General features: G+C 35.6%; 1 protein-coding gene across 1 annotated transcript in view; it reads left to right on the forward strand.

The window, feature by feature from the left end:
- AGMO (alkylglycerol monooxygenase) overlaps nucleotides 1–22,550 on the forward strand; it is a 187,809-nt gene that overhangs the window by 75,246 nt on the left and 90,013 nt on the right. The window contains exons 4-6 of the mRNA XM_084206708.1: nucleotides 1,711–1,814; nucleotides 6,913–7,008; nucleotides 22,193–22,259. Coding sequence (XP_084062834.1) covers nucleotides 1,711–1,814; nucleotides 6,913–7,008; nucleotides 22,193–22,259 — 267 coding nt within the window. The remainder of the gene's footprint in view (nucleotides 1–1,710; nucleotides 1,815–6,912; nucleotides 7,009–22,192; nucleotides 22,260–22,550) is intronic.

Genomic DNA, 22,550 nt, shown 5'->3' on the forward strand with positions numbered 1-22,550 from the left:
TCTGTCAAGGTCTTGAGAAATATTTCAAACACAAATTACTATTGAATACTGAAGCTCACCTGAATAATTCATTTCCTAGTGTGTTTATTAGGCAGAGATGCATTGAGATGAGGTTGGTTAGTGGTTTTTTTTTGGGGGGGGGGGGGGTTTGGTTTTTTTTTTTGAGAGAGAGATGTCACTTATTATTGATACAGTAAACATTTTTTCCCTTCAGGAAATAATGCATTTAAAGAAGAAAGAATTCTTAGACTTGGTGTTAAGTGTTATTTGATAGTTGAAATTACACATTAATTTCAGCAATTTTAAGTATTTTTAAGGCCCTAAAGATAATTTAAAAATGATTTTGTGATGTTAATTACCAAATTTTCAAAATTAATTAGATTTGAAAGTCCCAGTTGCTAGCGTGCAAGACTGTTACCTCCTGTTACAAGACTATCTAGTCCCCTAAATGGTAAAGGTACGTTCAGATTCATTAGGAGGATTTTTTTTTACTTACTTTACACTAGGAGTACATGTTAATCACAAGACCTAAACTATTTGATGTAAACTTGCATGCAAATAATTACAGGACTTTAGACAGCCATTATAAAATAGTTTTCTGAATGTGATTCTAATGTCTGCCAGAGGCACTTCTCTAATGGCTCCAGTGAAACAAGGTCAGTGGCAATGGGAGTGTATAGCTAGCAGACAGCCAGTCAACTTTTAATTTCTGTAATCGGCTGAGGCTTTGTGTATACTTCATCCCTTGAAGTACATGAGACCTTAAATTAAGAATTATGATAATTAGGTATTATTTGGGCTTCATGCTTTTTCCTTTTTTCTGTAATTAAGGTAATCCTTATAGCTGATGGCCATGACTATTTCTATTTTAATATCCCACTTCATACTGGCCAGATACAGTACAGACAGGCCTACCCAGGTTTTCACTTGTGTGAGAAAATGCCTTGAAATATAATCAGGATTTTAAAGTATTCTTCATTTCAATGCATAAGAGGTATCATGCCTTTGGAGGACGTGGCTGACAGTGATTTTGCCCATATTCCATCTTTTTTTTTTTTTTTTTTTTTGAGCTGTAACAATAGAGCCACTGCTCTCCTTTGGCTGTCTCAAGGCTTCCCAGCAAGCATCAGTTTGTTTTTTCCATTTGTCACTAGTGGGCAGGCAGTGGCTGTGTTTTGCGGTCTGTGGCACAAGTGGGTTGAACATTCACACATTCCAGAAAAATGTAAGCATAAAAGCTGAAACCAGTTAAGCTGTTTAAATTTGATGCATACGATTTTTGTAACATTTTGTGTCCCCTTTTAGTCTTTAAATATATCAAGTGCAAGCATGAGAGCACCCTCAGTCTTTGTCCCTCTGAATCCTGTACAGAGCTCCAACTGACTCATGTTACCAGAACTCAGATCAGGCTTTCTGGCTGTTTTATTCTCATCTCACACATCCTTCTGCTCTTCCAGCAATGATTTTAATTCCTGCTACAGCCTCTCCTTAATTCAGCATGAGATTTACACTGACTTGTGTGTACTGACAGACATGTAACACTGCCTACACAAACTCAGCTTTGACCCTTAGGTTTTATTATTTATGTTAATGTAAAATATCAAAGTGTAAATTGGAGAATTAGTTGCTTCTAGCTTAAGGAAAAAAGGCCTAGAGAAACAAATGTTGCTTCTCTAGCACAGACCTCAAGAGAAATTTTGTGTTTTGCAGAGGTTAATATACTGTGGGCTGCACACCAAGTACACCATAGTTCAGAAGATTACAACTTATTCACAGCCTTGAGACAATCTGTACTGCAGAAATACACCTCCTGGGTAAGTAGCACAAGATTTGACAAACAAATTAATATCAACAAGGCTCAGTAAAAGTAAAAACATAGTGTTTATTTCTCTTCAAAGAAAAACATAATTTTTTTGAAGCCATTTGACACTGAAGGAACAGAAGATGAAACTGAAGAATCTGATAATCCGTTTTAAAACATATTCACTAATGTTGTACAGCAAACATTAAAGCTACAAAAGTTAAAGAAGGCTAACTATGTAACACTGCATTTATATTTGGATAACTTTTTTTAGTAAAATGGAGAATTTTCATTCAGTTATTCATACACGAATACAGAAAAAAAGCAGAATATAATTCAACTGTTTCAGAATATGTCTGTCTAGCTAAAAGGAGCCATGAGAGAAATCATCATTAAAATTTGCTTTGGACATGCAAATGGATTTATTTGTTTCTGCTCATTCATGTCATATTAGTACCCTTGTAGGTAAGAGCAGTATGTTACATAGCATTATTTCAGATAAAATAATTTGAAATGGTGAGCTGTGTACATATTAATATATAGATTTTAAAAAGTATATTTCCGTGTGCATTCATAATAGTAACATAATGTTTAGGGTTTAGTTCTGCACTCAGGGTAACTGCTGATTTCCTAAGTTGAGCCCCCATGTTCTCTCTTGACTGTTTTGGTTTTTTTTTTATTTTTAAAATCAGATGGTAGTTTGTCTGGTTGTGTATTATTCAAAATTTAATTTTCAGAATTAGAGTTCAAAACAGATATTAAATGTATTTATATATAAATACATACATATAATTATATAATTATCTATATTCTCCAGTGAGGTATAATATGGGTGGTGAAGGAAACCCACAGTCCTTTGGCAATCTCTCTATCCAGCCTGTGAGTGAATGACTCAAAGTCAAGAGAGTGTGCTCACCCATGGAAATCCAGTGTAACTCCATTAACTTTGGTAAAGTGGATTTGTGCTTATGTAACTGAACATGGACTTAGTCTCTAGTTTGTGACTGTCTTAAGTGAATGACATTAAATTAGTTTAAGTGCTATGTTCCAGGGAAATTTTCTTCTGAAAATTATGAAGCAGTACTATTTCTTAGATATTTTTCTTGATGTCTTCTATATAAATTCTTGTTGTTTTTTTATTAAGAAAATAATCATCTGATGTTAGCAAGATTACCTAGAATTTAAATTACTGTAATGAACAATAGCGGAAGAGATGTCTGTGACAACCCTGCTTCCTCTGTAAATACTGCTATGTTAAAGATTTAACCTTTGCCCATTTATCCATTGGGACCATATGTGCAAATGCTTAACAAAAACAATAATTCAAAAAGGACAAAAAGCCTGTGTGTACATATGGGTGTGCATATGAGAACTTTGTCTGATAGCATGATTTTGAGGATGATGCTTCAGAGAGCATACAATACTTGGAAGACCAATGTTTGGCCACCTTGAATTCCAAAGACCATCCTCAGGACCACAGTGATATCACTTGGCAAATAATATATGTGCATTGAAAATTCATATGCTTTGTGCAAAGGGAAATGAATCTGGGAATATATGGTACTTTTGTGTGCCAGGTTTTTTTCACCAAGTATTTGATATTAGCCAAAACATATGGTTAATGTAAATACTGTTTTGCCTCCTCCCTGAACTTTTCAGACATACACCAGTTTTCTTTCTGCAACGCCTTATTGTGCATGATCACAATTCTTGCTAATTCTTACAGAACTATTTTTTTGGACTGACAGTTTTGTCCAGAACCATGGATGGGTCTGCCTTGAAGCTGAAGCTCAGTGAAATCTTTAGTTAATCTCAGATTGATATGATCTTGTTGAATTTGTACTATACTGTTCAATGAGTCCAATTTTGTGTGAGAAACTTATGGTGGATGGCGTGGGATTATGTGACTGTTCCACTGCCAGCTCTGTTGTGCTTTAAGTTAAACATTGTAAGATAAATAAATCAGCATGTTAATCTATGACTGAAAAGATATTAAATGAAAGAGAATAGAAAAACATGCTTGACAATCAGTGGTGTGAGATGTGCTCCTGATTTTGGAACCAAATGTACAGTGCTTCATGTTGTTTGCATACACAGTGTTTGTGTTTCTCCATGGGCCATGGAGGAGCAAATCTACTGTGTAGACTGAGAGATGCTGTTGAGGCCCATTTAGTGGGAAAAAGATGTCAAAAAAAAAAGTATATTAATTTTTAAGAAGAAGACAGCAAGCTAAAGCAAGATAATACTATATAAATGAATGTATAAGTGACAAAGCAGTCAAAGTGCAGTTGTGAGAGATTTGCACATGCATTTTGAAAAGCTAGGATTTAATGCTTTGAATACCATTCTCAACTTTAAGGATGAGATTTAATTGCAAATATTAAATCCATAATAATTTGATGGTACATTTAGATAAAGTGTTGAACTATGCCTTGGTATAAAAGCAGTGGAAACATCTACATACAAGTCTGGAAATGGAATAGGGAGCAGAGTTTTCAGTGCAGTCAGTCACTTCTTGTCTACTGACAAGTCTGCCAGGTCTGGGATCTGTAAAAAATGGGTTGGCTTTTTTGATATTTTTTATTTTATCCTTGCCTTTAACTGCTTCAGAGCCCTCACAGGAGCTCCTGCCCACACGAACTTGCTGTCACCAGCTGTCCTGCAGTCCCCCATGCCCCGCAGATCCTGTGCAGCCGCATCGGCAGGTGGCCCCAGAGACCCAGCATGGAAACTCGGCATTCCTGCTAAACCTCAGGATTTTCAATGCAGTCCCTTTCTATAGTGGAAGTGGTTATAACCTTTAACTTACAAATGGGAGGGAGAAAGGAAGAGCTGCCCACATGGGAGAGTGGGCAATGGACCTTTCAAAGGAGCAGTGCCTTTGGCATGAGCGCCAACAGCTGCAGTGCAGCAGCCCCAGATGCAAATGTCTCTGCACCCCCCCTCTGGGTGCTTTTCCCATCAGCTACTGTCGCACTTTCCAAATCTCTGCTGCTGAATTCCCAAGTGAGAAAAGATCTGTCAGTGTGATAAAAGTTTTCTTGTAGTTTTGACCAGAAATTCCATTCTGGAGCCAAGAAAGATTTTCCTCTACAAATTTGTTAAAGCTGGTATGTTGCCGTGAAATCTTTTGATTTAGTGAATTGGCATTTCCAGTAGAGAACTGTTTAAGGATTTTTTTCCCTGAGATTGCTCTTCTTGTTTCAGTGGAACCACAAATAGGAAAAGTCAATTCTTGGTATGGGAGAAGTTTTCATTTCTCCCTATGAGTTCCACTTCTGTAAATGATCTTTAAAATCCTTTCTGTGCAAAATAAAGCTTACACTGCAAGAAAATGTGAGGCAGTTAGTAAAGCATTCTCCTTTGACAGTTTCAAATTTACCTATAGATTTATATAAAATTTCCTTCATCCCACCACTTAGCAGGGAAATCCTAGTATTCTTGTGTAAAGTAAGTTAGGAAATAAATATGAAGATGATCCTTTTTTCCCCTTTGAGTCATCTGTAAATACCACCAAATTGATTCTGAAACTTTTAGGGCAAAAGCATATAATTTTTTAACCCTGCTTTCAATCCTGTAACCACTTCCATGAACAATCTGAAAACCATCTGGTTTGGTTTTTGGGGCTTTTTTTAATCAATTTCCTCTCCATTCCTTTTTTAAAAAAATCCTGCAGTTATCATGCCATTAGACAGAAACTTAGTCCCCCTCTATTACCTTTTAATTCTTTTACTTCTTGGAAAGCAGCTTCCAAGACAGAAACAGAAACACCCTATAGGTAATTTGTGGGGCAGCTGTGATCCATGAAGCCTTTAAATGCAGATTTTGAAATCCCAGCTGTCGCAGCCCTGCCAGGTGATACTGCAATGGCTTCAGGGTTTTGTGCTAGTTTCAGACATTGTCTGGTGTTGAAGCCAGGAGACAAAGCTGATATTGCAAGGTCCTAGTCCTCCACTGGTTTGTCACAGTGAGATGTTTGTAGTAACTTACTTGAGAGCATCAGTCACATCACTGGGGTGGAAGTGCTGCTGTTTCATGGCCGCAGTGTGACTTCTAATCTATTGGGCAGCCCTGTTGACTAAAACAGAGAATACTGGTTTTACATACTATGTCCAGACCTACACTAAAGGAATTCCTGGTCCAGGAGGCCTGTCATGGCAATTGGACTGCCTTCCTGGATGTTAAAAGATTTGATTTTTTGTGAAAAGGACAGGAATAATTTGGGAATATGTTTATCTGATTTTCCTGTGTTTCACAGGGAGCTCTTGTTGGCCCAACAGATATTCCCTGAGTGCTAAAGAGATTTAAAGTTTTGAAACTACCTCTGCTACTGTTTAGTTTAGGAAAAATCTCTGTATTTTAGAGAAGTATTACCTTTTCAATGCAGGTGATATAACACAATGTCAGGTAAAAGGGAAAATAGAAAGATCTTTCAAGGTCTTCCATTTTCTGAAGAAAGCTGCCTGACTTTTAACATATGAAGGTCTTATAAGTTTTATTCTATTGCTCAGCCAGTTAAGCAATTAATTGTGATTTTCCCAAGTAAACAGTTTTCTGATACTTTTTTCATGCTAGCATGTTTTTAGGACTCAGCAATATATTGGGACTTTATGGGAGATGCCATGAGAAAGTTAAGGTGAGAATTATAATTAACTTGGAAAGCCAAATAAGGTGTCTTACCCTCATGGTGCTTATATAGGGAGTTTGGATGGAAAAGCTATAGTGTTATAAATTTGCAACTTGCTTAATCTGGGATAATTCTTCCATATATGGCAACCTTTAATGTCAAGGCTGTGTTGCTGTCTGCTCCATATAGTACACAGCCTAAACACCTAATATCAGAATTTATGAATTCTTATGTTGGATTTTCTACTTGCTCAGTTTGGCCTGTGGCAAATCTCTTTTGGATCAATTTGTGTCTCATTTGCTATAGCATGTCAAGTTGTAACATAATAATCCTTATCTATGTGCACTATGTAATGCCTGCATTATGGATGCGTTAGAGGAAGCAACTATACTGTGCAGTGCTTTGAGCTCCTGATAGTACTTCATTATATCATCATGAGTTTAGAATTATATATCTAATGTGTGTTTTCTTTCTCATTTTTCAGATGTTCAACTTGCCCATGGCTCTTTTCATTCCCCCTTCGGTGTTTGCTGTTCATTTACAGTTTAATCTGCTTTACCAGTTTTGGATACATACAGAGGTAAAGAAGGTTTTTAAGCCATACCTAAACAGTTAGCCTGGAGCAGTGTCTTGGAAATCCACTAGCAGCTGATTTATTGTGTACGAAAAATCTTTGTCTGACTTCTTTAAGGAGAAACATCTGTTCATTTTTATTCCTTTTTCTGAATATATATTGCTAAGTTTATAAGAAGCAATGAGGCCAGTTGGTCCCAATTAGATTTAGAAAAAAAAGGTAACTGTAAGGAATCAAAACTTTTTGCTATTTTAATACTGTATTTTCCTATCTTGCAGCTTATTAAATATTTTTGGCAGATACTGAAGCTGATTTCATTTCTAGGATAAATATTTAAGGGGAAAATATCCCAAAAGTCAGCGCTTCTAAAAGATCATTTAGAGTTGCAACTAAATTCAGATATTGTTTCTTTCTTAATGCACGTAATTCGCAGATAAAAAATGCTCTGTGATTATCTGATGACTATTTGTTTATGACTACTCCCCTTCATTTCTCTTTTGTGAGTGCATAGACCATATCTAGTTTACATACATACATGGTTAATAACACACTGTAATTAGCAAGATGTTTTCCACTTCTCAGGTAGTTCAACGGCCTTTGCCTTCTTCCTTACATTACAATAGAGGTGTTTAAAGGTACTTTATGTAACAAGTCAGTAGCATATTTCTCAGTAGCCCCAGGTGGGCTGTGGGCTAATTATTTCTATGACACTTACTCCTTTGTTTATTCTGCCCAGACAGGTGCCTTTTCGTCTCTAATTTCACAATGCAATATGTAGGACAGTTATTTGGGAATTTTATTTTCTTCATCTGATATTTTAGGTGTTTTATTTTTTTCTATGTGTTTAATTAAAAAAAAATTTAAAAACTAAAAGTGAGATAGTTATAGTGGACCAATAGCAAACTTTGATTGTTGACATTTTGTTTCTGTTGGACATATTTCTAAAATCATTAACATATGTCTAATGATCTAAAACACCATGTGAATAGGATAGGCTTAGATAAAATGTCACACACATCACCAGAAGTGGCATAAACTGAAGCAATACACATTTAAGCTTTTTAAAATATTTTGAAAAAATTCAAGCACTCTTTGAAACTATACCAAGTGAATACTAGGCCTCATATGGTAGCAAAGTTTCTTTTACCATGCTTTACATTCTACAAATTAGTTTTAGTGTGCTCTGCCGCTAAAAACTTATGATATGCCTCATCTGTGTCTTCTCTGGTGTTTGATGCCACCTCTTCCTTGGCTGAGAGGTTTCTGACATTCTGCTGTGTAGTAGTAACTCAATGAATCTCAGCACTGGTGCCACAGTGCACGTCTTGAGTTTCTAAAGTGAATTTCAGAGGCTTATGAATTGCCTACATCCTTCTAAAGTGCTAAATCCTTCATAGGGCTTAAAAGGAATTTCCATAGCATATGTGCAATGTGCTGAGTTTAGACACTAGTCTAAACAAGAATGAATTTCAGTCTCAATGAAAAGATAAGCACTCTTTACTATTAAATTATTGTGCTGGTAGAAAAACAATGGATCTTTTGTATTAATCCAGTTGATCCACTCATAGAACTTTGCTTACAAGGGAAGTTATTCTTAATGTTGATATTGTTGATTTTATAGCACAGCTGAAATCGGTTGAAATATGTTGGAGTCATGCTCTAAGGTCAAAAATTATGTCGAAATAGAAATAGGGTTACACCATGTATTAGCAGATTTCCTGCTCTCAAGGGCAAGGCATTGACAGAAAAAAAGTAAGGAGAGGAAGGGAAATGGTATCAGCCATTCAGGCTTATGTTACCCTATATTTTTGGTGAAATTAATATGATGCTTCACCATTATACTGGGTTTTCTTTGCAATAGCTATCACAATTTAACTGTTTAATGCTATTGCTGCTCTTTTTTTTTTTTCTAATGGTCCTTTTCTGAATTTTAATGATCCTAGTTTTCTTACACAGATTTTATTAATATGAAAATCCTTTCTTCAAGTCTCTTTTTCTTTCAGTTTACTAACATACCGAGTTTGTTCAGGGCTGTAGCCAGGGGTTCTATAGCAAACAGCATCCTGCTAGCCCTTGCTCTGAGAGCAGATATTTGTCATCCCCCTGCAGCTCTGGGAGCCTGTGGAGGGTGCTGTTACATGTCATTAGGGGTCTGGGGGAGATACACCTCATTATTTCCATTCTGCCAATGTAATCTTACAGTAATGTAATAGTTTGCTTGTAAAATGAAGAAGCAATTGATTTTTTTTTTCCAAATTTCTATTGCTTTTCATCAGTATCAATTTCCTGATACAGTTTTGGCCCACATTGACTAGTCAAAGATGTTTGGAAATTGTCATTTCATGACTTTTGACTGCATGTCTTTCTCTTAAAAAAAAATAAAATCTAGTAAGATAGAGGAGGGAAAAAAAATCTCTCTTGCTTAATAGATGGTGGTTTGTTTGTTTTTTTATACAGGACTCAAAAGGAAAGTGCATAAAGAATTTTTTTTCTTTTATAGAAGAAAAAAAGGTGTATATAAGTAATAGGAAAGAATTTATGTGCATGAAAAAGTTTCTGAGGGAAGTTGTTTTGTTTTGAAAGAAATTTAAATTAAATTCAGTAATTACAAAAGAATGATCATGCTCTTCTGAAACTTTCTATGCCATGTTTCAGCCTAGAGCAAAAGTGTATAGTCAAATATAATCCCTGGTATTTTCCTATACTTAAATTTTACATGTGTCCAGTCTTGCTTTAAAAAATATTAAGAGATGTTTCCTGTGTTATAACTTTGACCTGTCTCATTATTCATGTCAGTTTTTGTCCAGCTTTACTACCAGCAGATCAGACATGGTCTATTTTATTTTAACTCAAGTGACTCATATATCCTTGTGACTACAGTATCATAAAGATCAAAAGTATACATTTGTTTTATCTCATTTAGACTTCTGTATTTCCTACATGCTTGGTGTACATTAGTTTTTGTAATTTTATGTAGAATAATACAGCATTTTAAGCTCTATAAATCTTATATAAAAATTATACTATTTTTCTGGTGCAGGACTCTTTTACTATTGTTTATTATTAGAATGGACTATTGATGCAGGAAAGGCATGCCTGAAATTAATAAAGTTGTTTATGATAGAGTGAAAATACAACTTTGAGACTTATGTCACGCATTTGTGTTCAACTATTTTTTTTTCACTGCATCCTGGATCAATGGGCCAAGACCAGAGATATGAGATGCAAAGCCGAGTGCCAGGTCTTGCATTTTGATCACAGCTACCCCATGCAGGGGGAAGAGTGGCTGGAAAGCAGCCAAGCAGATAAGAATATGGGGGTGGTGGTTCACAGCAGCTGCACAAGAGTCAATGTGTGTGCCCAGGTGTCCAAGAAGGCCAATGACATCCTGGCCTGGATCAGCAATAGTGTGGCCAGAAGGACCAGGGCAGGGATTGCCACCCTGTACTCAGCATTGGTGAGGCCACATCTTGAATCCTGTGTCCAGTTCTGGGCCCCTCACCACAAGACATTGAGGTGCTGGAGCCTGTCCAGAGGAGGACAGTGGAGCTGGTAAAGGGTCTGGTGCAGAAGTCTTATGAGAGTGACTGAAGGATCTGGGGAGTTTAACCTGGAGAAGAGGAGGCTCGGGGGGGGCCTTATCCTCTCTACAACAGCCTGAAAGGAAGCTGCAGCCATGTGGGAGCCATTCTCTTCTCCAGGGCAACCAGTAGCAGAAACAGGGGAAATGGCCTCAAGCTGTGCTAGAGGAGGTTCAGGTTGAACATCATGAAAAATTTATTAGTTGAAAGTGTGGTTAAGCATTGGAATGGGCTTCCAGGGAAGTGATGGAGTTACCATCCCTAGAAGTGTTCAAGAAATGGCTGGACATGACACTTAGTGCTATTGTTAAGTGATGTGGTGGTGTTTAGCAAAGGTAGGAGTTGATGGTCTAGTAGTAGATCTTTTCCAACTGTAATGATTCTATGAATATTGCACCATGTACATGACAATCTGAAATTGGATTTTGTCAAGAATTCAAAATCTCTAAGTAGCACCAAAGCATTGAAATAAACTCCTAGTAATTTATTTAAATGAAAAATGAAGAAAAAAAAAGACTACCCAAGAGGACCCCTGAGGAAAACATTTGACAGTGATGGGTGAACTATTGGACTTGATGATCTTAAAGCACTTTTCCAATCTATATGATTCTATGGTTCTGTTTATCTCAATAAATGAAGAAAAAAAGAATTTTTTGTTCTATCCAGTACTGTTCAGGTCGATTGAATGACTCAGATCTACTCTTCAATAGTCTGGGTGAAATGCTTCTGTGACCAGACAGACCATTCTCATCTAGATCATAAGGGAAGTAAAAAAAAAAACACAACACTTTAGTCAAAGGGCACTAAAAAGCTAATTTTTCAAAAGCCACAGAATGTTTCAGGACTTTTACTGACAGACAGAAATACTCCATTTCAGTTTATTTTCGCAGGTGATTCAGAAGGTCTATGGCTTATATTAAACCATATCCTTCCATTATCCATTTATTACAACCAATAAGTTAGGTGTGTTTATAACCTGATAGACACCTGTGAAAAACAGAAATTAGTTTCTGTTGGTTTAGCTGTAATTTTTATGAGATGTCAAACTGTATTTAGAAAGTATCAACTGATCCAGTCCCTGATGGTAGTAATTGCAACAGCAGATTATTCCTTGCCTATTTGATCTTTGACATGTATTGGTTTCTGTTTAATTTTATAATTTAAGGAAAGAATATGATCTGCCCTTTAGCATACTCACAGAAGTCAGGTTTTTTAAGGCATCTCTTGTTTAAGTCTTTCTACCTCATCCAGCTCCGGGAGCAGAAAAAGGTGAGGCGCAACTATTAACCAGAAATAACATGGGTGAAAACAGGTGAGGAATGGGAATAATTTTAGCAACACCTCATGCAGACTGGAAAGAGAGGCATAAAATTGCTTCAGATATAGGGAAAAATACAATTGGTTTTATCAGAAAACACCCATTAGTAAAACTGAAACTTGCTGAGGAAGTGTATGGTATTTGTCAAAAGGATATTTTTCACTTACGCACGCACATTGTGTATTGGTCTAAGTTTTTGTCTGTGTCTTGTTTTACCTTTGGCTTCTGCTCAGTTTTCTTTAAGGAAAAGCTTTGGAAGAGAGAAGTTGGGAATTCTTCCTGCTTTCATGCCCTGCACAGCCCATCTGGGCTCCCTGAGTTCAGGTGAGCTCTTGTGGCCCAGTCCTTAAATTGTTGCATCAATCAGACCATACCTAGGAAGATGGCCAGATTCAGAAAAAAAACCTGTTTTGTTTTGACTTAATTTTCCAATAAGGAAATTAAACAGATTGAGGAACCAGGTAAAATAAAGAAAAATAGATAAAAAGCATACATTGAAAAAGTATACATAAATTCTTCTAAGTAGCAGTACACCTGTGATGACCATCATATCAATAGCAAAAGCTATTCTTGAAACTCTAGAGGACTTATTTGTCTTTTCAAGCAGAAGCTGTTTGAGACAAAAGTCTGTTGGTGAAAGAATTGGGTGAAAGAATCATAATCAGGACACTGTGATAAATGACAGTGTGAAACAATAGACAAAATATTCAGTTATATTCAATAGACAAAATATTCAGTTTCCAGGTCCTAACAATTGAGATTGGTCTATTTCTTTGCAAATTTTATTTTTCTATTTTCTTGGACCTATTTTCTCTGCATTGTGTGCTGTAGTCTCATTTAAATAAGCAAGAAGGGATTTCAGGAGTAAAAATAATGTTACAAAGTCTATTTTATCTATTTCAAGTACTTGCAGTAGTTTTAAAATCCATTTCTCAAAACAGAAAAATAATATTTTCAAGAAATAAGACTTTGAATTTAAAAAGCATTCTAACAAAATTTATTTGACTATTAAAAAACTTATTTTACTGTTACATGTTTTAGTGTATGTATTGGAAAGAAAAGAGTTTTATTCTTGTGGTTGATTTGTGCAGTTGAAGGAAGGTTTTGGTAAAGAGCGAAAGTATTGAATAGTTTGCAGTTAAAAAAGGAGATGCTTTGTTGGGAGGGAAACTATCTCTGGGCCTGGTTTACAAAGTGATATATTTATTCTTTATAATTCATATATTTATTGTTTGTATATAATATATTTACAAAGTATATATATTTATTCATTATTAGTTTGCTGGACTGTGAATATTTCCTAAAAGGTCAGTAAGATATCAGTCAAATTTAACACATGAAAGTGTTTGCAAAATCATGGCATACAGGCGGTATTGAATGGATCACATTGGAAATAGAGTATGGTGGACTGATCTGATCTTCTGGCCAGGATAATAAATGTCATTTTGCTTTTGTTTTGCTGCTAGTGTTTTGGTTTGTGTTTGTTGGGGGGGTTTTTGTTGATTTTTCTTAATCTAAAAAGTATCATCTGTTAAAGATAAAATCAGTAATAATCCAATGTATTGAGTAGAATTGTGAAACTGCAGTATCTCTTGAATTTGATTCTAGAAGGTCACTTTGAATTCAAAAACCATATGCCAAGAAAACCTTTATTTTTTCACTCTAGTACATTATTTCCTTTAATGAAGTAATGAATTTCTTTCCTTTAATTTGGCCGTGTTAGCCAAAAATGGACACAGCTCTGTCTGATGTTCCCTTTCATTTAAATTAGAAACACACACATCTGTCGCTGTCAGGTTACAAGGAATCAGAAACTTACCATTCAGAAGACTTTTGCTAAAAGTGATCAAAGGGATGAAGGTAATTAGAGGTGATTACAGCCATTCTCCTAGTCTGGTGTTCAAGATTGTGTCAGTGAACATTCAATGACATGATGATTTAACTGGAATTCCTAGAAACAGGTGACATCATCCACAGCCTATTGTATACTTTCTTACAGTAACAAAGATCCAAGAAATTATTTTAAAAACAATAGGAAAAGAACTGTTTGTTGATTTGCAGAAACAACCAAACTCTGGTTTACAAAAGAAAGTTCTTGCCCCATTTCTGATAGCTGATGCTTTTATCACTCACAAATTCATTATTTGTCTGCTGCAAACTCTCAAATCACACGCTTATTCTTGAGTGAAAGAAAACAAATTCAAAAAACACCAGGAAGATAAACACACTTTCTTTAATGCAGACAGTGACTTTGTAGGTCCAGATAGGCTATATATGCAATACAGACATTAAAACTTATGCATGATTCCAAGAAACAAAGAGATCTCGCTGCTTCAGTCCAGCCTGTCTGCCAAAAGGGATTATTAGATTTTCTGACCAACCTGTAGGATCAAAGTCTTGTCATCATTACACTTGCCAGAACGCAGAAAAGGGCAAAGCTGACAACACTATCATTAAACACAAATACTTGCAATAACTGTAAAATAAGTTCCAGTTTTCCATGTTTCACTTGCCCCATGAGGGGAGAAAAGTATTGTCTTTCTAGATATATAAGGCATATATCTCTGCTTTTTGTTTTAAATAAGAAGAATAACAAAAGAGAGAGAAAATAAAACATTCATAAGAGACCGCACTGTTCCTGTCCTGCTAAGTGTAGGTTGTGCTTGAGCACAGTATAATCAGGAAAAACATAGCTGGATGAAGTTTGGAGTTCCTTCCTTGGGCACCTAAAAGCTCAGTGATGATTCAGAGTGCCAATGCTCCACTTCAGTAGTGTCAGGATGAGCTTCCTATTTTAACTATGTGTGAACTCCTATTTTAATAATGCTGTGCACCCAATTGCTGTGAATTCAACATGCAGCCTGCAGGAGCCTTTTTCATTCAAAAGTGGCTGTTCCATGATAATTAGGGTCATGTTGGTGGTTTGCATTTGATGGGCAGCAATCCAGACAGAAGAATCCTCCCTGTTGAAGCTGAGTCGCTAGTGAGGCCAGAAATAAAAAGTTTATGGGACAAGAACCTAATCAGAAACTGCAATTTGGATCCTAGTGGTTAAGTCCTGGAGTTTGAGTGTTGGCTTCTGTTCCTTTCACCAAAGACTTCTTGCAGGCAACAGCTGTGAAATGTTTACTTCAGCAACAGTGAGCTTAACTATTGTTAATCTGCCTGCAGAAACCCTAAAACTAAAGATTGTACTTAAAGAATTTTATTTAGGTCACTTCTGTCTATTTGGTCCCTGGAGAATTAGCAAGATAAAAGTGAAGTGAGCTACTTAGAGATGTAACACAATCCAGTACATTCTGTGTCCTGGAAAAAGAATATAAACAACTCATTTACCAAATAAATTTAGTGTAATAATGAAAGGATACCACATTAATAATGTTAGAGATTCTGTTCTTTGTTTAAAAAATGCCTCTTTTTCCATCTTAACGTATTACACATAATGCTCTTGAGTTTTTCTCATGGCTTGTACTCATTGAGAATCTAGTTATAGCTTCAAAGCCAACAGAAAATTTGAAAGACCCTTCTGAGTTAAAATCACAAAGTATAGGCTGCTGACTGGTTTTTTATCTGTTTAGAAAGGACGATGAAGAGCCTCACTTTGCTATATTTTAGTTTATTTCAGGGCTGGCATACTGATTTATGACTTTTGAGTTTTTTCCCTGCAATTGCCAGAATGGATTTGTCAGGCTGCTGAAAAATACTGAAATTGTATAGTGATTTTTCTCCTGGAGTTTGTTTAAAATGCTTAACTTGATATATGACTGAAAGTGTGACTTGCTCCATGCTCTGCTATTTGTAATGCTGCAATTAAACCAATCAGTTACTGTAAATTTTTTCATTTTTAGAGGAAAAATTGATTGAAATTTCCTATATGTGCTCACCTTTCCCACAAGGCTTAACTGGACCTATAAAGAAAACAAAAAGGTTGGATCCACTTGTTGAAACAGTTAACTTAATATTCATGTAAGATACCAATTTGATTCAAACCTTACCTCCTGGTTGAGGTGTGAAACAATGGAAAGTGACAACAGCCTGCCTTCAAGATAATTTATTATAGACACATTTCTTAAGTCTGTGTGTTTATTATATAAATATGCCCTAAACCAGACTGTCCGTTAAAACTAGGCTTTCACCTCCCATTCCTACAATCCAGATTTTTCAGAAATTCACCCTCTATGAAACTCTTTATGATTCCAACATGCCTGATTCCTCTCACTTGTTTTATTTCTAAACTATAAATATTGTTTTTTCACTCTTCAGTGTGGAAATTCAGCTATATTCATTTTACATGCTTACTGGAGTAGAAAACTGCCTAATCAGATAGGAAAACAGTTGGCGGTGTATAAATCAGAGTTTGCCAAGGATTTCAAAGTGTGAAACTGGCAGACGAGCACATATCCTAGGAGTTCTGCCTTTCCTCAGCTTCCCTGTAGAGATTTTACATGGCAAATCTGGTCACCAGAGCCATCTGTATAAATACATGGGTGTGTTGTCCTGAATTAACACAGCAGCTCTACTGGGGAATGTAATTAAGGTCATATTTTAAAATTTCCCCACCAGGCTGTCTGAAATATAGATTTATATACCAGGAATAACAATCTTACCTTGATTTTGATGAGGAAATTACTTGTAATATGTGTTTTACTACCAACTAGTCTAACAGAAAACCCAAAGTTAAGTTCATAGTGCTCTGTAGTGATGCTCCAGGGATGAATTTACCCTCTACTGTCCTGCAGATCAGTAACACCCTGATATTGAAAATAATGCTGTGCTACAAACAGCTTTCCTTATACTCAAAGGAAAAAAAAAATCAACCCTGAACTTTTTATATACGAATAGTTTTACTGTAAGGTTGCCTACTTTACTCAGTTGACATTCCTTCCTTCAACATTGTTGAAACAGAGCTAAGTAAAGATTCATGTGGTAGTGGTGACAGGAGGAGTTGTTACACAAGATGTAAAGTTTCCCTTGGATTTCATGTCACGATTTTTTCTCATTACTTAAACAAGAACTACATTGAAGTGGTGCAGGTACCAGGCAATAAAGATTTCCCTTGGTGCTGACAAACTCTGAGACCGCAAACGGAGGTGCTTACATGCCACAAGAGATATTGCATAATGTTCTTTCCCTTTAGGCGAGGGGTTGCTGTCACAATGGAAACATCTTTATATAAGAACGACTACTGTAGGAAAAAAAAATGCATTTAGTTTCTATCATCTATATTTGAAGATTTCAGTTCCAGGATATTTTATTCAGTAATGCATGAACAGTATTTCTAAGTATGCCTTATTCAGTACACTGCTTTTGGAATTGCTTCAATTATTGTCAGTAATTCTGCTTTATTGTTCAGTGATACCCAAATATAACAGAGGAAATGCGTTGGTTTTTAAAGAAAAGAAAGAAAGAAGAATACATATTTTGTGGAAAAAACTTTTATAACATATATATGTGATGCCTACAAATTTGATTTGCAGGTACTTTATTGAGGCCATTTCTAAGGATTTTGACAGGTGAAAAATTATTTTTGTGGCAATAGGATGTTAAAAAATGAAGGAAACAGGAAAAGAGTTTTGTTGGAATGTTGCAGTTCATCTATGGGTCACTGGCATGGGAGTTTAGGTGCACATGATGTGTTAATTGAGAAAGGAAAAATTGCAGACAGGAGTTGATTTAGAACAGTAGTTGTCTGTATCAGGGAAACAAACACAAATGTAAATCCCCCGTATCATAATGGTCAAAATACAGGTAAGGTTATCATTGGACAACAGTTGGAGTATTTCAACTTTTAGGGGATCAGTAGCTATTTTGCTCCATTCCCCAAATCACTTTAAGTTGATGATGCATAGAATAAGAATATTTTATATTCACAAGCAGACCTTTTTTCTTTTGAGTAATATGAAATAAGTTTTGAAGTACTGGTGGTAGGGTTATGGAACAATGACATTTCAGCTATTGTTTTTTTACTTTTTAGAATACTTTCTAATAAAAAGGTCAGATACAAAAAATAGAGTAGCAGATTTTTTTAAAACTAAAATCCCAATTAGAAGCATAAAAACTAAGCTGATCTTCTTACCACATTTTTTTGGTGTTCTTTAAAAAGTTTAATTTATTTTTTTTATATGTGATCATGAAAGCTTATACTCTAAGAAAACAATTTGAATACAGTGATATTGTAAGCTGAAAATGTTTTTCAGTCTGAATGGCTGAAACTTAGTGGTCTATGTGCTTTGGTGACTGGTTGTAATTGCAGTGTAAGCCAGCTTACTTCTACAAAGAATGCTTAGGAGCTCCTTTAAAATTGCCATTCTCCAAGGAAAATGTCTGGACACAATAAAGACACAGAAATGAGGACAAACTGACAGATGAAAGGTAGATGGGTAAGCAGGATACCTGCCACTGCCTTTCTTCTCTCTGGATTGTTCTTTTGAACCAGGGCTGTTGCTACACCACATTAAGTATTGCTATGAGTCAGTTCTTGCAAAATTAATTTCTTTCAGTATGACTGCAGTAAGTTCCTGTCAGCTTGACATGACCATGTCAGAATCATGTCTGGTAAAAATTGTCTTGCTATCCTATCCAATTTACTTAGGGGAAAAATCTGCTTGTGGGAGTTTTGTCCCAGGTAAGATGGCAGAATAAAGAAAAAATCAACAAATTTAAACAAAAGAGCTATGTTGTTAGACATGTAAGTGCTTCAGAGCTTTCAAAATTCAGCTTTGCAGTGGTGATATATTTCTGTATGTTGGAAAGATATATGATTATATTTATAGCATTTATGCATTTATAATTTTTTTGGCACCAAAGTTTTTCCTCTGACAATAGTTTTTTTATGGTTTTTTTTAGGAATGAGCTATATATCTAAAAGTAAACCTACTGATGGCAAAGGAAGTTTCTAGAAATAGCACCCTGTACTATTTTGACTATCTGGTGAAAAAGTATTTTTGATGTGTTTTAGACAAAGCTCTGATTTATGGATTGCTAATGTCAACATACTAGATTTTTGCTTCATCAGGCAGAGAGTTTTGCACCCTCTTTGTGCCCCCTCTGAGCTTTAAAGTCATGTGGTTATGATTGTTCTCTCAGATGATATTTTCGTCAGAGTGGGGCTAAAATGTCTTTGCAATGGAGGTGACCTTGAGTGAATAATTATTCAAAATAGGCTTGCTTATCAATCACTAATTAGGACATAGAGTAGATATTTCAGTAGATTTTTAAATTTCATCACTCAAAGAAAGACTGTTTTTAAAGGGTGAGAGCGGTTTCATTATCCAGAGAAAATATTTCCACTATTATTAAACAGAAAAATTTATTTAAAGTTCTGCCTGTAAATTTATATAAAGTTTTACCCTGAGGTCCTTAGAGAGTCCCAAGACAAAAAGTTCTGCTCTAGCAGAAGGATGTAATATATAGACTTTCAAAAGGATGAATTTTAGTTTTAAAATTTTAATTCTACTGGCTGGATTGAGACCTGAAGGTATTCATTCTGAGGACATTTTGTTATAATCCACCTGTAGGATAAAGGTGAATTCTGCTAATCCTTACTGATTCCCTGCTCTCCTAGTGCACACTTGGTTTATTTTTACAAAAACTGTTAAAATATTGAGCTAAAATTATATTAAAACCAACTGGATCAAAGTTAGTTGTGGTCTCAGATAAATCAGTGCTCTCTCAGGTGCTGGGCTGCAGTTCAATTCAAAACATTTGTCTCAGATTAAATTAATTTAATGGTCACATCTCACATATCTTAAAACAGTGGGATGTTCTGCTTGAGAAAGGCAGAAAATGGAACTAGCAGGAATGATGGATCGTTTCTTACCTTTAGGTGGTCTTTTCAGACTTGAACTTATTTTGGGGGAGAGCTGATCCTGCTTATGTTGTCCTTGGCTTCTGAGTTTAAATGAAACAAAACAAACTTGTCTCAGGATTCTGTTTTTCCAGTCAAGTGTGAGCAGGATTTTGAGAAAGATGGTCCAAATATTACATTCTCTGTATATGAAGAATTTTTGTATTTCTATACTCCTTTAATTACAGAAATTCTCTACTTAACCAATTAAGTAGATGCTATTTTTGCAGTTATTGAGGAGAAAAAATGGAAAAAATGTTACTTTTTCCTTTTATTATCTACACCTGATTCATAACAATTTAAATGCATCTGGGGACTGTCCTAAGTCGTCTGCTTTTTGAATCTAAATCTACTTGCACTTGCAGAACTGTAAGTGCTGTATTTCAGGATTTTGTTCTGTAAACCTTAAATTAATGAAAATCCTTTTTTGATCAATAGATCTGCTCTCATGAGTAATGACAGTCCCTCTAAATTTTGCTTTGTTTTTTGGGGTTTTTTTGCCATTATTATCTCATTACTATTATTATGTTACACATCTCCCCTTTTGGCAGCATGAGTGTTAAATGTACTAATTAAATTTTCTGAAAGGAAAAGAATTATAGATTCTCGGATTCATTTCTTAAGGTCTAAGCATTTTTATTTAGCTGGTTTAATGCCCCGTGCTCCCTTTTAATTGCAAGACATTATGGCCATAATCAGACATGGGGAATAGATGCCATTTCAGAATATATTGTGAATAGATGTGCTTTTTGATCATCCAGTGATTGTATCAATTTGTGACAGATGGATTTGTGTTTGGGATTAAAGAATAGTTGCTGTGTTCAAAGAAAATACTTCCATTATTATTAGTCAGAAACATTTATTTATTTGTTTGTTTATTTATTTGTTTTTGTTTTATTATTTAATTTATTACTTGATTTTATTTTGGTAATTATTATTTGTTTGTTTGTTTTTCCACACACTTCTGTTGAGCTAACCAAAGCACCAAATTTGAAGTCAGTGGTGGCTTTTCTCTAATTCCATAGTAGCTGAGAGTACCTAATTTAGCAGAAAGCCTGCTGACACAAACTTAATTTGTCAGCATTTTCTGACAAAACTTGAAACACTGGAGGTGGCTTTTGGCAATGGGTACTTTCTATAAATTTTGGGTTGGCACTAAAATGATCAAGGCTGTCTTACTATACTGTCGAGTCATTGCCTTATATTGTAGCTCCATGATGAATTGACGCTGATCTGCAGTCTCTTCATGCCTCCAACTCATGATAGTGACCAAAATCAGAAACTGATCCAGTTAAACTGACTTAGAAAAAAAAAAAAACCAAAAGCAATTTTGATTTGCATCAGTTCCCCAGTCAGGTTTGTTGTATTAATGCATTTGTGCCAGAGTGAAAGAAGGTTACTGGCAGTCTAATGTACTGAAGGGGGAAGGTGTACTTGTTTCTGGGTCACCTATTTGCAGACATAAAGTGTTTGCAAAACTGGTATTACAGAGTTGCACTGAATCCCAAGTAGTGTCACTGGATAGGGATAAGAAAAACAAGTGAAACAATTTGTATGGAATCACAGAATCATCAAGGTTGTAAGTGACCTTCAAGACCCACAAGTCCCACCATCAACCCAGCGTCACCAGCATGACCCCTAAGCCATATCCCCCAAGTGCCACATCCGGATGCCTCTGGAACTTTTCCAGAGATACTGACTCCATCACCTCCCTGAGCAATTTATTCCAATGCCTAAGCACTCTTCCAGTGATTTTTTTTTTTCTAATATCCAATGTGAACCTCCTCTGGCACAACTTAAAGCCATTTCCTCTTGTCCTTTCATTTGGGACATGGCAGAAGAAACTGACCCACACCTCACTACAGCCTCCTTTCAGGGTGGTAGAGAGCAGTGAAGTCCTTCCAAGCCTCCTTTTCTCCAGGCTAAACAATCCCAGTTCCCTCAGTCTCTTGTCACATGATATGTTTTCCAGACCCCTCAGCAGCTCCCTTGCCCTTCTCTGGACATGCTCCAGCACCTCACCTTCCTTTCTGGAAGTGAGAGGCCCCAAACAGAACACAGTACTCAAGGTGCAGCCTCACCGGGTTCTTACTACACTGGGGCAATCACTTCCCTGTGATTCCATCCTATTACCAGTTCATGATTGCCAATTCTCTCAAAGATTCTCATGGAATAAAGATAAAAACAATTCACTTTTAAATCAATAGAAATTAGCTTCTGGATCAAAAATAAATTTCATTTATAACTTGTATTTTAATATTTTTTAATGAAAATGTTTGGAATTGTAATACAGTGATGTGGTTCAGAAAAAGATACTGCACTTCTTTTTATGCCGTTCTCCAGAAGATGAACATCCTCTCTTTCGCTTTTCCTTCTTTTCATTACCCTATTTCTTCTTGGTCTTACACATTATTTTCATGTTTATTGAAACTTTATTTTTTTAAGGTTATCACCAAACTTGGGCCTCTGGAATGGATACTTAATACTCCCAGTCATCACAGAGTTCATCATGGTAAGACAAAAGTGGAACCTCTTATTCCTTTTGTTTTTCTCAGGGTCACTATTTGTATAGTAATAGAAATATACCAAAATTCTTCTGTAAAATCAGTTTTACAGAAAGATTTTAATTTTCACCTCTATTTCAGCAGTGGTCCGTGTTCAGTTAGAAATTTCACAGTTTTAAAAATAATATAATCAGAATTTACATTTAATTTAAACATTTTCATGTTTAATATAAACTACTGATCAGAAATTAAGTCTGGATAACATTAAATAATTTGAAGACTTAGAGAAAAAAATTCAA

This window comes from Fringilla coelebs, assembly GCF_963513975.1.
Source record: "Fringilla coelebs genome assembly, chromosome: 1".
NCBI classification, from domain to species: Eukaryota; Metazoa; Chordata; class Aves; order Passeriformes; family Fringillidae; genus Fringilla; species Fringilla coelebs.